This window comes from Stegostoma tigrinum, chromosome 12 (genome assembly GCF_030684315.1).
Source record: "Stegostoma tigrinum isolate sSteTig4 chromosome 12, sSteTig4.hap1, whole genome shotgun sequence".
NCBI classification, from domain to species: Eukaryota; Metazoa; Chordata; class Chondrichthyes; order Orectolobiformes; family Stegostomatidae; genus Stegostoma; species Stegostoma tigrinum.
The window spans coordinates 15,904,311-15,921,703 of record NC_081365.1 but is presented as its reverse complement, the minus strand read 5'-3'; the positions used below and the strand labels follow the sequence as shown (position 1 = coordinate 15,921,703).

At 44.6% G+C, this 17,393-nt stretch overlaps 1 protein-coding gene across 1 annotated transcript in view; it reads left to right on the top strand.

The window, feature by feature from the left end:
- LOC125457291 (interferon-induced GTP-binding protein Mx-like) overlaps positions 1–17,393 on the top strand; it is a 38,275-nt gene that overhangs the window by 1,537 nt on the left and 19,345 nt on the right. The window contains exons 2-6 of the mRNA XM_048541308.2: positions 1,534–1,732; positions 8,424–8,561; positions 10,098–10,249; positions 12,647–12,785; positions 17,176–17,374. Of these exons, the coding sequence (XP_048397265.2) occupies positions 1,546–1,732; positions 8,424–8,561; positions 10,098–10,249; positions 12,647–12,785; positions 17,176–17,374 (815 nt within the window). The 5' untranslated portion in view covers positions 1,534–1,545. The remainder of the gene's footprint in view (positions 1–1,533; positions 1,733–8,423; positions 8,562–10,097; positions 10,250–12,646; positions 12,786–17,175; positions 17,375–17,393) is intronic.

Below are 17,393 nucleotides of genomic sequence, written 5' to 3'. Positions count from 1 at the left end.
TAGGAAATGGGCACCACCTATGGAGGAACATTTAAAATAGTGAGTAGGGTACGGGTCATGTGGATTGTTTAGTCCTGAATGGTATTAAGCTTCTTTAATGTTGTTGATGTCACACTCCAAAATATTATTCATCCAATGTGATATTCTCCTTTAATAATGTTTTGACCCTATCTTTATTATCAGTGCAACCCCACATCCTCCTCCTTCTTCTCTGTCCTTGTGAAATATTGAATTCTTAAATATTTAGGTCCTCGTGCTGGTCACCATGTGGCCATGTTTCTGTTATAGTGATTAGATCATACTATTGTATCTCTATTTTTGCCTTTAGATCAGTTACCTTATTGTGAATGCTACATACATAGTGCCTTTAACTATGCCCTCTGACAGAGAAAAAAATTCAACATAACCTCTGTTTTAAATGTACGCCCTTAGTCTGAGATTATGCCTTCTGGTCCTTTACTCTCCCACAAGAGGAAACAAGCTCTCTGCACCTACCATATCAAATGCCCTAATAATCTGATATGTTTCATTTCATCATCATGCAAGTACCAATGTTGCCAGCCTCATTCGCTCGCTCCACATACCTGCAGGCACTCAGCTGTTTCAAGCACATCACCAAACCTTGGGTCTGCAGGATCGCTGACATGCTCCTTTAAAGAGCAAGATGGCACACAAAAGAAGGAAACATTTTTATTTCTTCTGAGCTGAAGCACACAACACATAAATCTGTGCAACTACAACATTCAAAATATAAGCTTTGCTGGAGTGCTTATGAGTGCTGTGTCGATCACAAACATTGCTCTGACAGGAGACCAGAGCTCAGGGAAAATCTTTGTGCTGGAGCTGTTTTTGGACCTGGTCCTTCCGAGGGGCACTGGTAAGAAGAGTTTTGTGCAAAATTTTCACCTTTTTACCTAATCGAATGGTCCGGGGAAGCAAGAAGCCAGAAAATTTTAAAGTCAGTAGAAGGGTTTATTTGAACAGAAACCCGAATCATATCTCTCAGCCAAAGAAAGAGAATTTGGTTTTTGCCACCTCCAACAGTATGTGGCACTGGGTAAGAGTTTTAAGTTGTTCACTGCCACTAATGCTCCTTCCTCTTTCTTTGTCTTTGATCTGTCTACTAATTAACAGCACAGGACGCACCACTCTAGGGTATTTACAGAAAGGACATGATTCACAAGTTAAACAGAAGCTTTATTGCATGATAGCACTTTATTTCATATCAGTTCCTTACCAGGAATGTAGGGAGCTGACGCTGCTCCCTTGAAAACGTGGAATAGGAATCATTGTCACTAACCATAGACTGTGTTTGCCTTCAGTAGAATGGGTGGAACAACACAAACAGTAACCACCTCAGAACAATTGTCTTACACAACACAGAATGTCCCACTCACTTCAAAACGTCTGATTGCCATAAATTCAAAACAGAATGTGGTTCAAAAGTGCATGGGCAATTCAAACCTAGATTTCATTGGTTCTGAGAAATCAACACTGCAACCCCTAATAGAAAAACCTGCTTTTGTTCCACAGTGCTCTTTGAAAATGACTTCCTTCAGTACTAAGTATGAGGAGAATGTTCGTGATTACATTAACACCATTGACGAGATGAGATCAATGGGCATAGATAAGGACTTTTCACTCCCCACCATTGCTGTGATTGGAGACCAGAGCTCAGGGAAAAGTTCGGTCCTGGAGATGCTGTCAGACGTGGCTCTTCCCCGTGGCAAAGGTAAGAAGAATATTGGCCATATTACAATCTCACCATCAAACCCGCAGACAAGGGTGGCGCAGTGGTAGTATGGCGCACTGACCTCTACATCGCCGAGGCCAAACGTCAACTCTCCGACACCACCTCCTACCGCCCCCTCGATCATGACCCCACCCCCGAGCACCAAACCATCATCTCCAACACCATCCATGACCTCATCACCTCAGGGGACTTCCCACCCACAGCCTCCAACCTTATTATTCCCCAACCCCACACGACCCGTTTCTATCTCCTTCCAAAAATCCACAAACCTGCCTGCCCTGGTCAACCCATTGTCTCAGCCTGTTCCTGCCCCACCGAACTCATCTCCACCTATCTGGACTCCATTTTCTCCCCTTTGGTCCAGGAACTCCCTACCTACGTCCATGACACCACCCACGCCCTCCACCTCCTCCAGGACTTCCAATTTCCTTGCTCCCAACACCTCATTTTTACCATGGACGACCAGTCCCTATACACCTGTATTCCGCATGCAGATGGCCTCAGGGCCCTCCACTTCTTCCTGTCCTGCACGCCCGACCAGTCCCCCTCCACCGACACCCTCATCCGCCTAGCCGAACTCGTCCTCACCCTCAACAACTTCTCTTTCGATTCCTCCCACTTCCTACGGACAAAGCGTTTGGCCATGGGCACCCGCATGAGCCCCAGCTACGCCTGCCTCTTTGTAGGTTAGGTGGAATAGTCCCTCTTCCGCACCTACACAGGCCCCAAACCCCACCTCTTCCTCCGTTACATTGATGACTGTATCGGCGCTGCCTCCTGCTCCCCAGAGGAGCTCAAACAGTTCATCCACTTCACCAACACCTTCCAACGCCACCTCAAGTTCCCTTGGGTCATCTCCAATACATCCCTCACCTTCCTGGACCTCTCAGTCTCCATCTTAGGCAACCAGCTTGTAACTGATGTCCATTTCAAGCCCACCGACACCCACAGCTACCTAGAATACACCTCCTCCCACCCACCCTCCTGCAAAAATTCCATCCCCTATTCCCAATTCCTTCGCCTCCGCCGCATCTGCACCCACGATGAGGCATTCTACTCCCGCACATCCCAGATGTCCAAGTTCTTCAAGGACCGCAACTTTCCCCCCACAGTGGTCGAGAATGTCCTTGACCGCGTCTCCCGCATTTCCTGCAACACATCCCTCACACCCCGCCCCCGCCACAACCGCCCCAAGAGGATCCCCCTCGTTCTCACACACCACCCTACCAACCTCCGGATACAACGCATCATCCTCCGACACTTCCGCCATTTACAATCCGACCCCACCACCCAAGACATTTTTCCATCCCCACCCTTGTCTGCTTTCCGGAGAGACCACTCTCTCCGTGACTCCCTTGTTCGCTCCACACTGCCCTCCAACCCCACCACACCCGGCACCTTCCCCTGCAACCGCAGGAAATGCTACACTTGTCCCCACACCTCCTCCCTCACCCCCATCCCAGGCCCCAAGATGACTTTCCATATTAAGCAGAGGTTCACCTGCACATCTGCCAATGTGGTATACTGCATCCACTGTGCCCGGTGTGGCTTCCTCTACATTGGGGAAACCAAGCGGAAGCTTGGGGACCACTTTGCAGAACACCTCCGCTCGGTTCGCAATAAACAACTGCACCTCCCAGTCGCAAACCATTTCCACACCCCCTCCCATTCTTTAGATGACATGTCCATCCTGGGCCTCCTGCAGTGCCACAATGATGCCACCCGAAGGTTGCAGGAACAGCAACTCATATTCCGCTTGGGAACCCTGCAGCCTAATGGTATCAATGTGGACTTCACCAGCTTCAAAATCTCCCCTTCCCCCACTACATCCCAAAACCAGCCTAGCCCGTCTCTGCCTCCCTAACCTGTTCTTCCTCTCACCCACCCCTTCCTCCCACCTCAAGCCGCACCTCCATTTCCTACCTACTAACCTCATCCCACCTCCTTGACCTGTCCATCTTCCCTGGGCTGACCTATCCCCTCCCTACCTCCCCACCTATACTCTCCTCTCCACTTATCTTCTTTTCTCTCCATCTTCGGTCCGCCTCCCCCTCTCTCCCTATTTATTCCAGAACCCTCACCCCATCCCCCTCTCTGATGAAGGGTCTAGGCCCAAAACGGCAGCTTTTGTGCTCCTGAGATGCGGCTGGGCCTGCTGTATTCATCCAGCTTCACACTTTGTTATCTTGGATTCTCCACCATCTGCAGTTCCCATTATCTCTGGCCATATTAGTTCCTGCTTCCTGCACGTACCTCTTACCGTTTCCAGAATTTCTACTAAGCTATTAGTTGTAATGGGAGATGGGTGAAGAGTGTCACTGAAGCAAGAAGTGTTCAGCAATGACAATTGAGCTTTTCATTTTGTTCTCTTCCTGGCCATGTCTCAATTCAAATGACTTTAGCTCCTGGCCAGAACTAAACCGTGGAGTTTTGAAATGTGGAGAGACTCTTGCACTGCAGCTACCACATGGTTACCACATGGAAACTGTCCCACTCCTACTACCTGCCATAGGCATGACAGAAGGATTTACAGATTGTTTGATCACATTATAGGGCATGCACTGTGACCATTTGGTATCAGATGAGACTTGAGCCTAGAGCTTCTCGTTCAGGTGTAGAGATGCAAAACAATGTGCCACAAGATATCCATGGTCTTTAGTTAGTTTATTACAGACTCTGAACATACCTATGAGCATCGAATTAGGATCAGGAGTTGGCCATTTAGCCCTTCAAGCCTGCTCTGCTATTCAATAAGATCATGGCTGGTCTGAATGTAACTTCCAATCTGCGTTCCTGCCTGTAAGAATCCATTTATCAATGTCATAAAAATATTCCAGGACTCTGCTTCCACCAGGTTTTCAGGAAGAGAGTTCCAAAGACTCAAGACCCTCAGATTTTTTTTTATTTCGCCTAATCTCTGTTTTAGATGGGCAACTGATGTGATGTGCTGATGTGCTGAAAAATTTTGTCAAACATTAAGATTGACAAGTCGCCAGGCCCGGATCAGATTTGTCCTCGGCTGCTTTGGGAAGTGAGAAATGCAATTGCTTCGCCACTTGCGAAGATCTTTGCATCCTCACTCTCCACTGGAGTCGTACCTGAGGACTGGAGAGAGGCAAATGTAATTCCTCTCTTCAAGAAAGGAAATAGGGAAATCCCCGGCAATTATAGACCGGTAAGTCTCACGTCTGTCGTCTGCAAGGTGTTAGAAAGGATTCTGAGGGATAAGATTTATGACCATCTGGAAGAGCATGGCTTGATCAAATACAGTCAACACGGCTTTGTGAGGGGTAGGTCATGCCTTACAAACCTTATTGAGTTTTTTGAGGATGTGACTAGAAACGTTGATGAGGGTCGAGCTGTGGATGTGGTGTATATGGACTTCAGTAAGGCATTTGATAAGGTTCCCCATGGTAGGCTCATTCAGAAGGTCAGGAGGAATGGGATACAGGGGAACTTAGCTGCTTGGATACAGAATTGGCTGGCCAACAGAAGACAGCGAGTGGTAGTAGAAGGAAAATATGCTGCCTGGAAGTCAGTGGTGAGTGGAGTTCCACAGGGCTCTGTCCTTGGGCCTCTACTGTTTGTAATTTTTATTAATGACTTGGACGAGGGAATTGAAGGATGGGTCAGCAAGTTTGCAGACGACACAAAGGTCGGAGGTGTCGTTGACAGTGTAGAGGGCTGTTGTAGGCTGCAGCGGGACATTGACAGGATGCAGAGATGGGCTGAGAGGTGGCAGATGGAGTTCAACCTGGATAAATGCGAGGTGATGCATTTTGGAAGGTCGAATTTGAAAGCTGAGTACAGGATTAAGGATAGGATTCTTGGCAGTGTGGAGGAACAGAGGGATCTTGGTGTGCAGATACATAGATCCCTTAAAATGGCCACCCAAGTGGACAGGGTTGTTAAGAAAGCATATGGTGTTTTGGCTTTCATTAACAGGGGGATTGAGTTTAAGAGTCGTGAGAGCTTGTTGCAGCTCTATAAAACTTTGGTTAGACCACACTTCGAATACTGCATCCAGTTCTGGGCGCCCTATTATAGGAAAGATGTGGATGCTTTGGAGAGGGTTCAGAGGAGGTTTACCAGGATGCTGCCTGGACTGGAGGGCTTATCTTATGAAGAGAGGTTGACTGAGCTCGGTCTCTTTTCATTGGAGAAAAGGAGGAGGAGAGGGGACCTAATTGAGGTATACAAGATAATGAGAGGCATAGATAGAGTTGATAGCCAGAGACTATTTCCCAGGGCAGAAATGGCTAGCACGAGGGGTCATAGTTTTAAGCTGGTTGGTGGAAAGTATAGAGGGGATGTCAGAGGCAGGTTCTTTACGCAGAGAGTTGTGAGAGCATGGAATGCGTTGCCAGCAGCAGTTGTGGAAGCAAGGTCATTGGGGTCATTTAAGAGAGTGCTGGACATGTATATGGTCACAGAAATTTGAGGGTGCATACATGAGGATCAATGGTCGGCACAACATTGTGGGCTGAAGGGCCTGTTCTGTGCTGTACTGTTCTATCTATGTTCTAACTCCTGATTTTTAAACAGTGATCCCTAATTCGAGATTCTCTCACAAGAGGAAACATTTGTTCCATGCCCACTCTGTCACGGGGCGGCATGGTGGCTCAGTGGTTAGTACTGCAGCCTCACAGCGCCAGGGACCCGGGTTCGATTCCCATCTCGGGTGACTGTCTGTGTGGACATTCTCCCCGTGTCTGCGTGGGTTTCCTCCAGGTGCTCCGGTTTCCTCCCACAGTCCAAAGATGTGCAGGTTAGGCAGATTGGCCATGCTAAAACTGCCCGTAGTGTTCAGGGGTGTGTGGGTTATAGGGGGATGGGTCTCGGTGGGATGCTTTAAGGGGTGGTGTGGATTTGTTGGGCCAAAGGGCCTGTTTCCACACTGTAGGGAATCCAATCTGATCTAGATCTTAGAATTACTTGTTCAAAGACCCTCGACATCTTATACATTTCAAGTGCGTCCCTTCTTACTCTTTAATTTTCAGCAGGCACAAGCTGAACCTGCCCAACCTTACAATACACAATAGCACTGCACTGGTGTTCCTAATTACTTGCTGTACCTACACACTTAACATTTTGTGAATCAAGCTTGAGATTACCCAGATCTGTCCGCAATCACTCACCATTTAGATGATATACTTTTATTTCTTGCTGCCAAAATGGTAAATTCTACATTTTCCCATGTGATATTTAATTTACTACTCTTTCAATAAGGCCACCTCATTCTTCTAAATTTCAATGAGTCCCGGCCCAAACTATTCACCCTCTCCTCATAAGACCCATTAACAACAGAGTGAACCTTCTCTGGACTTCAATCAACCTCGGTATATATTTCCTTGGGTAAGGGGCCCAAACCTGTTCACAGTATTCCAGCAGCAATCTGACTAGTGCCTTGTACAGTTTAAGCAAAACCACCCTACTTTTGTATTTCATTCTCTTTGAATTTAAGGCCATAATTTCATTTGACTTTCCTATTACCCACTGAACTTGGATACCAGCATTTTGTACAAGAACTCCCAAATCCTCTGTTTTAGAGTTTTTTTGCAGTATTTCTCCATGAAATTATATTCAACTCCTCTAATCTTCCTGCCCAAGTGCCTAACCTCGACTCTTTCCACATTTTATTCCAACTGCTAAGCCCATGCCCAATTGCTTTAACTGTTTGTAACCCTCTGCAGACTTTTTGTTCCATCCTCACCACTTGTCTCCTCACCTATTTTTGTGTTACTTTTGCTATAGTCTATCCGCTTTCCTCATCCAAGTCATCAGTGGCCCAGAAATTGCCAGCCTGCAAATTCCACAATACCCCAACAGTCTGTCCTCTCTTTATTCATCAATCTTCTATCCATGCTGGAATGTTACTTCCAATACCATACACTTGTGTCTTAATAAGTAGCCTACTGTGCAGTATGTTATCAGACACCTTCTGAAAATCTAAATATATTACATCCACCGCTTCTCCTGTATTTATCCTGCCTGTTGCATCCTCAAAAACCTCTAGTAAATTCTAGGCATAATTTCCCTTCATGAAGCCATGCTGGTTCTGTTTGATTGTATTATGTATTTCTAAATTCTCTTTGGGATACCTTCCATGAAATATCCAGACATAGAGACATTGGAAATAGAAATAGGAACAGAACATTCAGACTATAAAGCCTGCTCTATCAGTCAAATGCTTAATCATTTACCTCAACAACATTTGTCCCCACTATTTCAATTTCCCTTGATACCTCTTGCTGAACATGGGGTCAGTTTAGCTCAGTTGGATGGAGGCTGGTTAATGATGCCCACAGTGTGGAGTTCAATTCTTGCACTAGCTGAGGTTACCATGAAAGACTTTTGTTCTTAACCTCTCCCCTAAGGTTAAAATTTCACCAGTTATTCCTCTGTCATGAGAGTGAAGTCCTACTGTCTCATGATAAGACAACAAGAACTGTAAACTAATATCTAATTCACAGTTACTATCTATTATCCTTTTTTAAAAAATGCTCCTCACAGTATACTGTTCTTCAATTAATACAGTTTTGTCCTTTGAAAAATAAAAGCACAAATTGCAGGCGCAACTGAGCAAGTCTGGCAATGTCTGTGGGAAGAAAGCAGAGTTAACATACTTACTGATTAATTTCTTAACTAGTAACTGACATTTTTACTTCAGGCGTTGTGACAAGATGCCCCCTCGAATTGAAGCTGAAGAAGGTTGCAGATAATAAACCTTGGAAAGGACAAATACGTTATCGAGATTACGTCAAAACACTGGATCGTGCAAGTCAGGTGGAAGATGAAATTCTTCAAGGTGCATTAAAGATAAACCAACAAATCATCTTAAATGTCATTGAGTTCTTTGTAGGCGAGTGAGGATATCCATCATTTAGCTGTGTATCATATTCCACATGCAGTCCCTGGCTACAGCAGGTCTGATTAAAGATTTTTGGCAATGAATCCATAGCACTATTTGTGCCTCTGAGTCCAAAGGTTTTGTGTTCAAGTCTCAGTCCAGAGGTTTGAACATCTAAGTTGACATTGAGGGACTGCTAGATTGTTGCAGGGCCTGTCCTTTTGTTGAGATGGTGCCCTGTTTAACCTCAAAGGTTGACATAAAAGATTCCATGGCACTATTTTGAAGCAGAACTGGCACATCCTCCATGGTGTCCTGCTCAACATCTGCCGCTCAGTCAAAACCACAACAGAAAGATTAACTGATTATTACCTATCGCTGCCTGTGGAATCCTGCTGTGTTACAAATTGGCTTAAACATTTTGTAATAGTGCCTCCAACTCACAAAAAATTTATTGGCTTAGAAATGTTTCAGAATATCCAAATATCATGAAAGGTATTTTATAAATCTGAGTTCTTTCTTTTTTAAGTGAGGGGTGTGAGAAACCACTGCTGGTTTTCAAAAAGAAAAGGCAGTTTCACTTGTAAAAATGGAATAGAACATCAAACGTAGAATGTAGAACATATAATGTGGAACATGGGACGTGGAACATAGAACATGGAACATAGAAGATGGAACATAGAACAGTCAGGAACAGGACCTTCAGCCCACAGTGTTGCACCAAACATAACACCAAGTTAAACTAATCCCTTCTGCCTGCCCTTGGTCTATTTCCCTCCATTCCTTGCTTATTCACATGTATTTCAAAAGCCCTTTAAACACCCCTATCGTATCTGCCTCCACCACTACCCCTGGCAGTGCATCCCAGCCACCTACCACTCACTGTGTCCCTCACATCTCCTTTGAACTTTCCCCACCTGCCTTTAATGCATGTCCCCTAGTACTAAACATTTCAACTCTGGGAAAAATATTCTGAAGGTCAATCCTATCTATGCTTCTCCCAATTTTATAAACTCCTATCAGGCCTCCCGTCAGCCTCCAGAAAAAAACAGCCGTAGTTTGTCCAGCGTCTCCTTATAGCTCATGTCATCTAATCCAGGCAGCATCTAATCCAGGCAGCATTTCTGAAGAAGGGCCCAGACCCGAAACGTCAGCTTTCCTGCTCCTCTGATGATGCTTGACCTGCTGTGTTCATCCAGCTCCACACCTTGCTATCTTCGCATCCTGATAAATCTCTTCTGCACCCATTCCAAAGTCTCCACATCCTTGCTGCAATGCGGTGACCAAAATTAAACACAATGTTACCAGTAATTTCAATGAAGCAAGGGAAATACAAAATAGAAACAGAGATTGCAGGACAAACTCAGCAAGTCTGGCTGCATCCATGGAGAGGGAAGCAGAGTGAATGGTTTGAGTCTGAAATGAATCTTCAGAACTCTAAAGGAAGTGTGTGGTTTAATGATGAAATCAATGCAATCTGTTTTTTATCCACAGCTCAGGACTTGCTGACTGAAAACTCTAGCATAAGTTCCGAGCTTATAAGTTTAACAGTTGAATCGAACAATGCCCCAGACCTAACATTAATCGATTTGCCTGGAATTACCAGGGTTCCTGTTGGGAATCAACCTCAAGACATTGGAAAAATGGTAATATAAACTTGATAATAAAGTCCGTCGTACCTTTTACAATCATTTGTGATTTAGTACAATAGCAGGGCGCTCTCACTTAATAATCAGTGTCTGGACTCACAGAGAATATGAGCAGGTGTCTATGCACCCCCTTTGTGAGATTGGTTAGTTTTGTAAGGGAAAGGTCAATACTTGAGATGAGCATTTAGCTTTTGCCTGTTTAGTAAGTTTCTGATGAAAGTTTTGATTTCAGTTTCATTTTCCCAATGTGTTAAGCAAAGACAGAGAAATGTAACTGAGTTCATCAGAGGAGAACAAAGACTTTCTGTTAAGTGGTTGTATTGATCTCCAGGCCAGGAAGCTGCAAGATCATTGACAGCTTAATTATAGAGTCACAGAATCACAAAGCACTGAAACAGACCCCTCAGTTGAACTCATCCATGCTGACCACGTATGCTAAACTGAACTAGTTCCATTTGTCTGCAATTGGCCCATATCCCACTAAACCTTGCCTGTTCATGTACCAGTCCAAATGACTTTTAAAAGTTGTAATTGTGCCTGCTTCTACCACTTTCTCTGGCACCTCATTCCATACACACTCCACCCTCTGTGTGAAAAAAGTCACCCCTCATGTCCCTTAGAAATCTTTCTCCTCTCACCTTGAGCCTACTCCCTCTAATTTTGGACACCCCATCCCCTTAGAAAAGGCCATTCCTATTCACTTTACCTACACACCTCATGATTTTATAAGCCTCTGTGAGGTCTCCCCTCAGCCTCCTATGCTGCCGGAAAAAGGTCCCAACCTACCCAGTCTTTCCATATAATTCAAACCTTTCAGTCCAGGCAACATCCTTATAAATCTTTTCTGCACCTTTTCCAGGCCAACAACATCTTCCCTATAGCATAGCGACCAGAATTGTAGGCAGTATTCCAAAAGTAGCCGCACCTATCTCTTATACAGCTGTAATATGATGTCTCAACTCTTATTACTCAATGGTATGACCAATGAAGGCAAACATATCAAAAGCCTTTTTCACCACCTTGTGAGGCCACTTTCAAGAAACTATGTGCTGGCCTCTGTAATCATGTCTGCAGGTGAATGATTTAATTTATGGTCCTGTTGATACAAAGCTGTGTGAGAGGGTGAACTGTGAGGAGGATACAGAGATGCTTCAGGGTGATTTGGACAGACTGAGTGAGTGGGTAAATGTGTGGCGAATGAAGAGCAATGTGGATAAATGTGATGTGTTCCAGCTTGGTAGCAAAAGGCAGAGTATTAAGCGAATTGTGGTCGATTAGGAAAAGGGTAGGTTCAATGAGACCTGGGTGTCCTTGTACACACAAGTCGCTAAAAGTCAGAATGCAGGTGCAACAACCAGTGAAGAAGGCAAATTGTTCTTTCACAATGAGAGAATTCAAGTGCAAGAACAGGACGTGTTACTGGGCATTGATACAATCACACCTGGAGGATTGTGTGCAGGCCTGATCTCCCGAACTGAGGAAGGATGTTCTGGCTTTGGAGGGAATGCAACTAAAGTTTACCCGATTGATTCCTATGAGAGTAGGACTGATTTATGAAGAGAGACTGGATTAGTAGGACTGGCATTTAAAAGGACAAGGGAGGTCTTACAGAAGCTGGTGGAATTCTAACTGGAATAGACAGGGTAAACGCAAAAAGAGCTGCAGAACCAGGCCTCACAGTCTAAGGATGCAGGGTAGGCCACTTAGGTGCTGAGTTGAGGAAAAGTTTCTCATCCCTGAAAGCAGTGAGCCTGTGGAATTCTTTGTCACAGGAAGTGTGCTAACCATGAGTATTTTCAAGGAGCAGTTAGGTATAGTTCTTAGGGAAAAAGGAATCAAAAGATAGGGGGAAAGCTAGAATGGTGTACTAAGTTGGATAATCAGCCATGATCATATTGAATGACAGAGCAAGCCTCGAGGCCTGAAGAGGCCACTCTTTCTCCTTTTTCCCACATTTCTATGTCAGCAGAGAATTCAGCAGTGATTCTTGTCAAAACTCCATTTATGGTAGGTAGCTCGATGAGGTGACAGAGAAATACCTGGTTTCTTGCACTGTCAAAGTACTAAAAATTTTAAAATGTGGATGATTGGAGTCAGGAACTACTTCCTCAAGCAAAGGATGATTTTCTTTTCCTGCACATTTACTGTTAAATTAGCCAAGTCTCACTATGAAAGATCCTTCAGTACGTACGTGAGGCACTTTTTGAGATACTATATCACCCACATCCCCTCCTCCCAGTGGACCCTAAGTAGGACTGCGCTTCACATAATCTGACCATTACCACTTAATCCCAGCTGTACCCTGTCATCTTAGTTGATACATTGCCCATACCACTAGATTCAATTTGCAACATTTTGCCTATAGTATGATCGTAAATAATATTTCTCTTCCAGATCAAAGGGCTTATCAAAACCTATATTCAAAAAAAGGAAACCATCATTTTGGTTGTCATCCCTTGCACCATGGACATTGCAACCACTGAAGCTTTGAAGATGGCACAGGAGTTTGATCCTGAAGGAGAAAGGACACTGGGTAAATCAAACAAAGATTCAGAAACACTGGGGAAAGCACAGCATAACATGGATGAGATGTTGGAAATAATTTGAGAGTCTACTTAAGTTTGTTCCTTGAGCACTCTTGCTGACTTGGCCCAGCTGCTTTTCAAGCAATCCCATTGATGTTAATTCTGCAGAAGCACTGGGTAGTAACAAGTGAAGGATTTGTCGATGCTATAAGTAATAGGACATTGAGAGTTTGAATTTTATCTTTGTTTGACTTTTGTATGCACTCAGAGATCTATTTTTGGTGACATCACCGACAACAACCTGTTGGGAATTCTCACTTGGAAATGTTGCAATGGCAGAGGTCGATCACCCCTAGCCTTGTGTTGGCACCCATAGTGGGTATGGGAAAATCCTGAACAGAGGTGAGGCTGGAATTTTCTGCTCTCATCAATGCAAATATTGGAGCTGGATGTCCCACTGCTATGTTTGTCAGCATTTTGCCCACTTATGCCCAAGAAGCTGGTGCGTTGAGTATCAGTTTCTCCCCGGATGTGGCTATAACTTGACTTCCAAAATTTTAATAACTCCTGCATTCTCTCTGATGAATTAGTTCGCTTGAGGGGGAACCCAGGATCAGATTTTGGATTGACATCTTTTCAGTGTCTCCTCAAGTTTATTTGAAGTAAAAAAATTTGGCAAGTGTCATTTGCTTTCCATGGCAGTATAAATGAAATCTGGTTCTCTAATGTCCCTTAGGGAAGGAAGCTGCCATCCTTGCTTGGTCTTGGTTTGTCATTTTTATAAATGACCTGGATGAGGGCGTAGAAGGATGGGTTAGTAAATTTGCAGATGACACTAAGGTTGGTGGAGTACTGGATAGTGACGAAGGATGCCTTAGGTTGCAGAGAGACATAGATAAGCTGAGACGTGGCAAATGGAGTTTAATGCAGACAACTGTGAGGTGATGCACTTCAGTAGGAGTAACCAGAAGGCAAAGTACTGGGCTAATGGTAAGATTCTTAGTAGTGTAGATGAGAAGATAGATCTCAGTGTCCATGTACACAGATCCTTGAAAGTTGCCACCCAGGTTGACAGGCCTGTTAAGAAGGCGTACAGTGTTTTAGCTTTTATTAATAGAGGGATCGAGTTCTGGAACCAAGAGGTTATGGTGCAGCTGTACAAAACTCTGGTGCGGCCGCACTTGGAGTATTGTGTACAGTTCTGGTCACCGCATTTTCAGAAGGATGTGGAAGCTTTGGAAAGGGTGCAGAGGAGATTTACTAGGATGTGGCCTGGTATGGAGGGAAGGTCTTACGAGGAAAGGCTGAGGGACTTGAGGCTGTTTTCATTAGAGAGAAGAAGGTTGAGAGGTGACTTAATTGAAACATATAAAATAATCAGAGGGTTAGATAGGGGGGATAGGGAGAGCCATTTTCCTAGGATGGTGACAGCGAGCACGAGGGGGCATAGCTTTAAATTGAGGGTGAAAGATATAGGACAGATGTCAGAGGTAGTTTCTTTACTCAGAGAGTAGTAAGGGAATGGAACGCTTTGCCTGCAAGGGTAGTAGATTCGCCAACTTTAGGTACATTTAAGTCGTCATTGGATAAGCATATGGACGTACATGGAATAGTGTAGGTTAGATGGGCTTGAGATCGGTATGACAGGTCGGCACAACATCGAGGGCCGAAGGGTCTGTACTATGCTGTAATGTTCTATTTTCTATGGACTACATGTGGCTCCAGACCCGTAGCAATGTGGCTAAGTCTTAATTGTCCTCTGGAGCATGCAATAAATGCTGGCCTAGCCAGCAACACCCACATCTTATAGATGAATACAGAAAACTCTAGCTGTTCTACTGTGCCTTATGTTATTTTTAATTCCATCTGAATGTCAATCAACAATAATGTATTTTCGACATAAGAATGCATGTTTTGCTTTAAATGATGTTAATGGCAGGGTGTAGACAGGGTGGACAATGAGAGTCTTTTTCCGAGGACGATGACTTCAGCTTGTACAAGGGGGCATAGCTACAAATTGAGGGATGATAGATTTAAGACAGATGTCAGAGGCAGGTTCTTTACTCAGAGAGTGGTAAGGGCATGGAACGCCCTGCCTGCCAATGTAGTTAACTCAGCCACATTAGGGGCATTTAAACAGTCCTTGGATAAGCAGATGGATGATGATGGGATAGTGTAGGGGGGAGGGGCTCAGATTAGCTCACAGGTCGGCACAACATCGAGGGCCGAAGGGCCTGTTCTGCGATGTATTGTTCTATGTTCTATGTTCTATGTTCTAGAGGGCTTCTTGAGAAGAACATTACTAACAGGCGGTCCCAGATTCTGTTTTTGCTGGTGGGTTCTAATTGGAGTTGGCCTCAACCACTTGCACCAACTCCAGTTAGACCCCACTGCCGAGAGCATCTTCCACTGCCCACTGCCCTCTGCCTTCCACAAAGACCATTCCCTTCGCCACTCCTTAGTTCGCGCCACACTCCACACCAACCACTCCAACCTGCCCGGTACCTTCAGCTGTCACCACAAAATATGTAACACCTGCCCACACACACACATCTCCCTCACCTCCATCCGGGGCCCTAAACAGCTCTTCCAGGTGAGACATCTCCTCCAAAATGTCTACTGCATCCAGTGCTCACGATGTAGTCGTCTCAACATCGGTGAGACCAAACGTAGACTAGGCAACCATTTTGTCAAGCATTTTTACCTGGCCCATAATGGCCAGACTAGCCTCCTGGTCACTGCCCATTTCAACTCCCCCCACCACTCACCCCTGACATGTCTGTCCTCAGCCTCCCCCAGTATCACAGCCATTCAAAGCACAAAATTTGAGGAACAACACCTTATCTTTTGCTTGGGGTTCCTACAGCCAGAGAACTCAACATCTCAAATAACCTTCCCACTCATCCCCCACCTCCTCCCTTCCATTCTACCTACTGACCCTCTCTTCCAGCCTCCGACCAGGTTCATCCCTCCCATCAACCAACCGGATCATACCTGCTCTTGGTATCCACCTATCACCTCCATTCCACTATCCCTCTCCCCGCCACCCACTTTATCTGCAGCTCCCCCCACCCCAAAATCCAGTCCTGAAGAAGGGTAATACCTGAAACGTTGACTTCTCCTTTCCCTCCAGAGGCTGCCTGGTTTGCCTGTTCTTGCAGCAATCTGTTTGTCTACTTTGGATTCCAACATCTGAAGGCTTTTTTTGTCTCTCGTAATGATGTATTATCTTGCAGTTCATTTGTTCCACCCACTCTCTCCTCTTTTTCTTCCTCCTAGTGTCTTTTTTTCCTTCTTCTCCTTCTTTTTCTGTTTTGATTCCCAGGATCCAGCAATGGCTCACCGTGATGATTCCCAGCATGGCACAGCAGTCTCCTGGCGTGGTGTGACATGGCGTCATATGGCATGGCAGTGTGGTGACCTCCCATCCTGGCACAGCGGCCTCCTAGAATGGCATGCTGCTGGTGCCAGGCCCTGGTGCCAGCTAGAAACTCACACCAGCATGGTCTGCTGTAATGAAATTGCATTTCTGCAATGTTGGACATTTTACTTCTATATTGCCTAAAGAAGCTGTACCCCGGTACTTTTGTATCTAAATTGGTGCTTTTATTGGCAACGTATAAGCTTTTCACTGTACTCATTGAATATATGTGACGATAATAGCTATTCCATTTTATTCTATTTGGCCCATTCTACCAGTTTAGCTCCTCAAAAGTAATCCAATTTGTCCCATTTTACCAGTTTCTCCCCAGAATTCTATAAATCTTTTCTTTTCAAGTTTATGCCTCTGTAAACATTGTAGTGAGTCTCCTGCTGTAACCTGAATGTTTCTTTTAACATGAAAGAAATATTATGTCCACCTCCACCTTATTTCTTGTGCTATTTAGTTTCAATCTATCTTTACTGTTCACCAGCATATTCACCCTGTGAATATGTCGCTCCTGCTCCACTCTGTCAAAAACATGTAGTGATTCGAATGCCTCTATTAAATCATCATTTAGCCTCTCTATTCTGAGGAAAGCAGTCCCAGTTTACCTGTCTCTGTACATTATTCAGTACTGATACTTTGCTGAGTTGAGAACAATGTTGTACAATTTGTCCACATTCATTGCTTATCTAATTTGCACTGAGGAAACTTACTTCACAAAGGAAATAACAGCCACTTGGGAGGGGAACGTAGGCTACCAATCAGTAGAGCAACCCAAAAGTTACCAACAGGTCGTGCAAAATTGTACCCTTTATGATAATGCAGAAAAAAGTGTGAGGCCAGCCCACATTGAAAAGAGTAGCTCAAGCACAACAACAATACAATAAATAAGGCATTCGAGAGGAGATTGGTCAGGTTTAAAATTCGTACCCTTTCTTTGACCTAATAAACTCTTGTGTTTAATTTTCTAGGTGTTTTAACAAAACCAGACTTGGTTGACAAAGGTACAGAAGAAGACATTATCAAAATCCTTGAGAATAAAGTTGTCCCTCTGAAAAAGGGTTACATACTTGTCAAGTGCCGTGGGCAGAATGAACTGAATGCAAATACTACAATGTCAGCTGCATTGGAGGAAGAAATCACATTTTTAAAAAACAGCCCAGCGTTCCGGTATTATTTTCCATTAACA